We start from the raw sequence: 7,094 nt of genomic DNA on the forward strand, positions 1-7,094 counted from the left end.
ATGCTAAATGCACAATTCCCAAACGTAAAAACCAAAAAACACACGAGGCACACACTGATACTATAGGCTTGGTTAGATTCCCACCATGGCTGCGGCTCCTGTTATGTTAAGTGGCCTTGATTATCTCCGCTGATAGAGGGCTTAGCGGGATGTAGCCATACGTAACACTAGTACTAGCTGAATGGCAACAGTTGCACGCAGAAACACTTGCAGTTTGGGACACTGGGTAGCGGACGTCGCGGTGCTATAACGCGGCGACCGAGTGGCAAAACACAGCAGTAAGACACCCTCGAACACGGAGTCCGTTAATAGTTAAATACAATTAGTCATTTCTTCTGACCTGTTGCGTCCTTTCAGCCGGATTCATCATCACAGCCTGCCGAAAGCTGTTATCCACATAAGACGCCATTGTTTTGGAAGATGCCGTCTGGAGGATATTGAATTCCTTATCCTAGAGAAAAGCGTTTATAAATATCCAGGGGCACGGATATATATGATATAAAAGTGCCCCAGCTGTCTTGCTTTATTCTTGTCGTCTGTGCTCCGATGCTAGCGGATAAGCTGGGAGTGCCCGGAGCCAGGCCACGACCGGAGCCAGACAACCGAGCGGTCTCCTCGGGGTGTCTGTCTTTCTGTTGCCGGAGCCGAAACCGGCTGCCAACCCGAGTCCCACCGAGAGGAAACTTCTTTTAAAAGCGCGGCTGAAACTGTCTCTTACAACTATTTTCTCAATGTGAAAAATGTCCCTTTATTCAAGCCAACGTTCATCAAAGCCATTCCTTGTCTCTTCAGCATTCTGCTAGCGACGAAAAGAAATTCCATGTAGGATCCACCAAACCAAAAAAAAAAAAAAAAAGTAAGCTAAAGGCTAACAGTTATCCCGTCAACAACAACCTGGCGTCCATTGTGAGACGTAGACCCGGACACACTCACTGAGAAAATTCATTACATTAGCATTTTTAATGGGTCTAAAAGTGAAGATAGGTCCGCCGCCGCTGGGCTCTGTTGTATGCCACCATGGTGACTGACACGCCAGTGTCGAGTCGGGCAGAATTAAATGTAGCACTTCCTTTCATTTTGTTTCAAAAATAAAACTCAGAGGAGCGCAACGTGCTCTTTGTAAATACAAAGAGACAATGAGACATACAGTGTATTTAGGGCGGCGTCTGTGGTAAATGAATATAAGGTGGATGCCCCCCCCCCCAAAAAAAGAAAAACAAAATGTCATTTTCATTGCACCTATTTATAGGCTGTGGGTAAAAACCTGTCATAGCACAACGGGGTCTTTTAAAAACACAAAACATTGCCTATTTTCAAATAATGTACCAGATTAATTTAGCTATGCATTACAATGAAAGAGGCATTTAAACCCAAGGACGAATGAGAATTACACAATATACATGGCATGCAATGGACTGTACCATTGTCTAGCATGCACCATAATACAACATAATAATTTAAAATCTGTTTAGTGTATTCCAAAATATAATCCGCGTAGTGTTTCTCGTTGAGCGCTCCGCGGTGGTTCGTTGTTTATTTATTTATTTTTGCTCACAATTATGGTCGTTCAGTCCGAGCAATTGTACCATCTTATTTTGAAGGGCAAAATCATCTGCATTTCCTGTCAGGCTGTTGTTCCCTGCGTTTGACTTGACAGAGATTTAGTCACAAGAGGCGGCTCATGGGCGAGTCCATTTAACAAAAAAGAAAAAAAAAAATTGGGTAATGGGGGGGTGTGGGGGGGGGGGGGTGCAACGTCGCAAAGTGATGCTTTGGTGCCACCTAGTGATTTATTAAGGGAATACTTATGTAGGTGGATTCGTACAGTAAAATGCATGTTGTATTACAACAACCTAGTTCCCCTTAAACACGTAATCCCTATAGGATAAAATAAGCTTAGGAAATACGCAATGTCCTGTAGCAATATATAGCAGGTTATGGAAAATAACCTGGAGAATTGCAGAGGAAAGTTCATGTAAATCGATTATTATGTGCCACAGACATGAAAGGTTCCCAGCAGTAGCTCTACATTGTGAGAATCCGCTATAAAGCAACACTGAATTCACTAAAAAAAAAAACTGAAAACTTTCCAGTCGATGTAAATCCCTATCCATGCGCCGTTCTGGTAGAACGTTTTCTGGAAAAGCCACCCCGAATGTATTTATTTTGGCCCCGCAGTCATCGCTATAAAACTCCGCAAGACTCTGCACCGGACTGACTTATGCAGCCAGTGTCTGCACAGGGTTTTCAAAGGTAAAATAAGATCGGCTAGGACCGGACGTTATTGATCCCCGAGGGGGGAAATGTTACAGCGGCACGGAGAGAGGCTCAGAGGATAAGAAAACAGATGGAGAGTTCTTCACTGAAATAAATAAGAAAATAACATAAGACATTAGAGAGGCGACATGAAGAAAGCCAGATACAGTATATACATCAAAATACCTTGGAATGTGCAAGTGAATTATTTAAATATTTGTGCAAAAGAAGTTCAATAGTTCAACGGTATAAAAATATTTGCAGTATAAATATATAGGTTAAAGTAGGAATGGTATGTACAATATACAAAATAATCCAAAAATATAAATGTTATGCTGTTAAAACTTGTTACTGAATTTATTATGCAGTTAGTAAAGTGGGATTTTTAACATTAGCACTATAAGAAGATTATTTTTATGGAAATTCTGCTGTCATGTCGATTTGTTTCATTAAGTAACCGGGGACAGATTGAGATCAAATGTGAAGTGGACATGTTTCAATGGCAGAAATACCCCCCCCCCCGCTTTTAGACTGTAACTGGGCCACGAGCACCGGCGCCATGACAACCAGTCCGTTGCGTGACAACCAAACCATGACCCCCCCCCCCCCGGTGACAGAGCAGACCGCCCAAGGGGTGCCCATTACTCAGGTGTATCTTGCCTTCAACCAACCCGAGCCCAACAGTGCGGAGAAAATGGTGCGGGACGGCGAGGCAGCTGCAGGGGGGGGCGGCGGCGTGGACAAAGGATGATTTCTACAGGTAGGAGACGCATGGAGAGGGCGTGCCTCCGTTGCGTTGCCCCCCCCCGAGCGTAATCAAATTTGTCCCGGAAACGTCGACGCGTTCAATATGCACCTGCCGTCGAGCGACATAGCTGACGGTCGGGAGCTCGTGTGTTGTGACACTGCTACCAACCCACGCGGTTTCCCGTGAGGCTGCGCCGAGGACCCCGAGGCGTCGGTGCAGCGACAGTTCCAACATATGGTCCGTGTCCCGGCCAATTTGAATGTGGCTGCGACTGGACACATGATGGCACTGTAAGCGGGGCCAAAGGCGAGCCGACGCACTCTGTGTATGCGTGAGTGGGTAATTGTACAGTATGTCATTGTGTTTGCGTTATAGGGTATGAAACACATTGATCCTTTTGACTGATAACTAGTTGTAACAAATGGCTTTATACACCTGTGTCTCTAGAATCTAAGTTGTAATGAAAGTTTTCATCTTTTTTTTTCTTTTAACCTTCTTCTCTCAAATGTCCGCTGTTTCTATAACAAGGCCCAGGTGGAATCGGAGACTACGGGCCGAGACCCAATTATTTCACCCGGTACGTCGGCGTGGTGGGCGCCTCATCGCCTGAGGGCCACGGGCGACCCTCGTGCCGAGCCGCGCCGCACCGCACCGCACCGCACGCGCCCCCTCCTATGCCCGAGGCCGTCCGGGGCTGGCAGTATAACCGGCTGTGGAACAGTGGGACGCCGCTCGGCGATATGCAAACGGAGGGTAGAGCTGAAATCCGCCATGTGTTGCTCATTTAAATGAGCGCGTAGAAGCGTCACCCGTCAGTGAACGTGCCACAGAGTTACACTGAGCATGACTTTGAGAAATGGTTGGATGTGATCCGATATGCAGGAATTTCATCCGCGATGGGATTAACAGCAGTGCAGCAGCAGCAGCGAATGAATGATTAATCAGATTTATTGGTTTTTGTTTATCTTATATGTTATATATATGTTTATCTTTGTTAAGCAAACATGCGTGTAAATAATTGATTATGTATTAGTTCCGTTAGATTATGCCTGTTTACTTGGGACATCATAAATGCTGATTTTTACATGCTGCGGGTTAGAGAAATGTCACACATTCTTAACCAGGAATGTGAATTTTCATTGTTCCTTGTCAGGAAAACCAGATTTATCATCATGTAACGTAGCGTATAAATGAAAGACAAATAGCATTTCAGGGACGCATTAAACTTAAATCGGTCCTCCTTTTCTGACAGAAAGCTGAGTTACGGACGGGGGGTTGGAGGACAGAGTGACTCACAGGTTTCAGAACAAGCAGTAAGCCAGAATTTGTAACCCTCACTTATGTCATGTTGAATGTCTTTTGTTTCCATTGCTCAGAAGCGTATTACGTGTGTGTGTGTGTGTGTGTGTGTGTCGAATGGATCAGTGACAACATCTCGGGTTTGCACAGTGTTGGCTGACTGCATTGTAGGTTATCCGCTTGCCAATTCACAATGCAGACATACACACACTCAGTCACGCCACTGACACAAATACTAACCAAAACAAACACTCCGGAAGATGTATCCTGCACCTTTTTATTAATTTTCTTAAAAAGCACAGTGCCTACAATCAACTACATTTCATTTACTCAGTAAATACGAGATCCCCGTTTCCATCCCATTGGCACAATTCTGGCATTTAAACCGAGTTAAAATGCCAGAATTATATTATATGCCAGAACAGGCCTCAAAAACCCAAAATGTGGACTCTGTGTGTAATTGTAGAATGTAAACTCCTCCTCACGTCATTATAACTCCCAAATTCCCAGAAGTATGACACGGCGCTGTGGAGATGCGAGACTACCGAGGACATGACCTCAGTGTCCTCAGCGGTACAGTAGTTACAGCCCTGGTTCTACCAGTCCAGCAGAGTCCCGGAAACTTAAAGAATCCATACTGAAGAACCTAACACCTGACAAAGACATTTTATGATGCTTTTTTTCCTTTTAATTTGTCACCCTGGATGTTTCCCCACTTTTTAATTCATTCAGCGATTTCGTTCTCCTGTCTCTAGTGAGCATTACAGCCTAATGGACCAAGACTGTGGGGTTATAGACTTTTATTCTTTTGCACAGGCAGCACACATTGATCCAAGTCACTGCCTCAGTGTGAGCAACACGGCCCATTTTCAACCGCTGCTCTTGAAATTACCTGTGACAAAAACAAGAAAATGATCATATGATATATATATATATATATATATGATTTTTTCAACCACATTTTAATACTGAATGATCCAGTTTTTTTGTGACTTCAGTGACTTTGTGATTCAGTCACAAAGAAACTGGAATATGTGAGTGCGAATTTGTCATTATACTCATCAAATGGGCACATTTGTTCTAATGCTCTGCTGTTAGGCACCAGAATCCTTCGGGAGTGTTCAACGACCGGTTTTGTGGAATCAGCCCCTTCTACAAAGGCAATAACATATAACAATACACGAATCAATACTGCGCATCTGTCCGGGGGAACAGGACGCAGTGAGAGCCTCTGACATAAACACAAAAGAGCACAGATTCTTAAAGGGGCATCCAATGAGCAGAGAATATTTGTACGGTGTATAGTACCAGGTAAATGTTTCAAAAATAGTATATAGTTTTAACAAACCTCATAACTACACATCAGTAAAAAAAACAGACAGGCAATAAAAACAGATCACGCAAAGGTAGCATGTATTAGGAAGTAATAACAAGGCTAAGAGAGAGAGATGTGGCCTGATGGATTAGGCCAGAAAACAAGGAAAAAACACACTGTCAAGGAGAATTTGATGATGTCCCACATGATGCGCAAACACAACAAATAATATGTTAAAATGCACATGGCAAAACACAGAAAATCAGTGAGGAGAAAGTGTTTCAAGGCAACTTGACACAGCTTGGCTCCTAGTCACCTCTGCGTAGTGTCCCTTCCACAAAAGGACAACTAGATGGTGTATTCGGCGTCATACACAGCTGGTAAATTGCCAGCAACAGGCTGCTCCACGAAAGCAACAGTCAGCCACTCAACAAATGGTCGGAGCAATTTTTTTCCTCAGTCTGACATTCTGGGAACCAGCAGCAATCCGCTTGTGTCTCAACACAGATCCATCAGCTGGGTCACCAATAATACAGGAAATACTGTGAGTGACCTTCACTAAATTCCCAAGCTCTCAGGCCTCCCAGCCATTACATCTTAAAAGAAAGTGTATCCCTGGGGGAGGACAAATTCAAACTCGTTAGCATCCATTAAATGTCAAACCGATTGTTTGTTTACAACTGTGGGATGTGTGAGACATTATAAAGGAAACAAGTAAGCGACTCTCTGAAAAGTGACTAGTTGAACACATGTTGAACATGTCGACATTCTGACCCATCAGTAATCACCAGTCATTACTACATTATTACATGACTAATCAGTACTCATGGTTTGGACCACCCCCCATCTTCTTTTTGACCTCAACTACACACCTGTAAAGTTTCGCAACTCGCGGTGACAACATCTGTCCACAGACCGACAGACAGACAGACACCCGCCCAAATACTCCAAGCCGCCTCTGTGGTAGTTCCCGCTACAGTAAGTGTCTCCAGGACCACATTTTCCATGATGGCGCGCACACACACACGCGCGCGCACACACACACCCTGTAGGCATAACCTAAAGTATGTGTGGGTCAGTGACGTCAGTTGAATCTTGCCTGATTTATTTCCTTCACCATCTCTCTGCGGCCTCTAATGGCTTCGTGTTTGTTCCCTCCCAGGAAGAACATGACAGATGACTCACACCAAGTTAACACCACGTTTCAGTCTGCGTTGCCCTCGGCGGCTGGAGGACCCGACTGTTAATGAGATGTGTCAAGTTTGATTAAACGTCTTTTAATTCCTGTAACATGTTGACTTTCCAGCGGTGCTATTTTTCACGCCCTCCAGCCTGAATGATTAAGGAGAACGTCACGTGACCTAGCTTTTGTTGTGCTGCACAATTCTACACACACCTCTGAAAGTTCACGGAAAGTTTATGCCTCCACTTTATCTGTTGTAGGCTAATCATTGTAATCCACAATGGAATTCTGTG

General features: G+C 44.2%; 1 protein-coding gene and 1 long non-coding RNA gene across 9 annotated transcripts in view; one reads left to right on the plus strand and one right to left on the minus strand.

Annotated features, from left to right (window-relative positions):
• rapgef2b (Rap guanine nucleotide exchange factor 2b) overlaps positions 1-871 on the minus strand; it is a 115,045-nt gene extending 114,174 nt beyond the window's left edge. For 4 of the 8 annotated variants that reach the window (XM_040119573.1, XM_040119574.1, XM_040119572.1 and 1 more), the window contains exon 1: positions 341-871. In XM_040119573.1, coding sequence (XP_039975507.1) covers positions 341-409 — 69 coding nt within the window. In that variant the 5' untranslated portion in view covers positions 410-871. The remainder of the gene's footprint in view (positions 1-340) is intronic. The other 4 variants (XM_040119577.1, XM_040119575.1, XM_040119571.1 and 1 more) reach the window with 1 other exon arrangement.
• A 2,662-nt stretch (positions 872-3,533) lies between these two features.
• Positions 3,534-7,088, plus strand: LOC120785149. Its single transcript, XR_005706558.1, has 3 exons — positions 3,534-3,581; positions 4,257-4,317; positions 6,781-7,088. It is a non-coding gene; the product is annotated as an uncharacterized LOC120785149 (long non-coding RNA).
• Positions 7,089-7,094: the final 6 nt, after the last annotated feature.

This window comes from Xiphias gladius, chromosome 23, assembly GCF_016859285.1.
Source record: "Xiphias gladius isolate SHS-SW01 ecotype Sanya breed wild chromosome 23, ASM1685928v1, whole genome shotgun sequence".
In the NCBI taxonomy this organism is placed as follows: Eukaryota; Metazoa; Chordata; class Actinopteri; order Istiophoriformes; family Xiphiidae; genus Xiphias; species Xiphias gladius.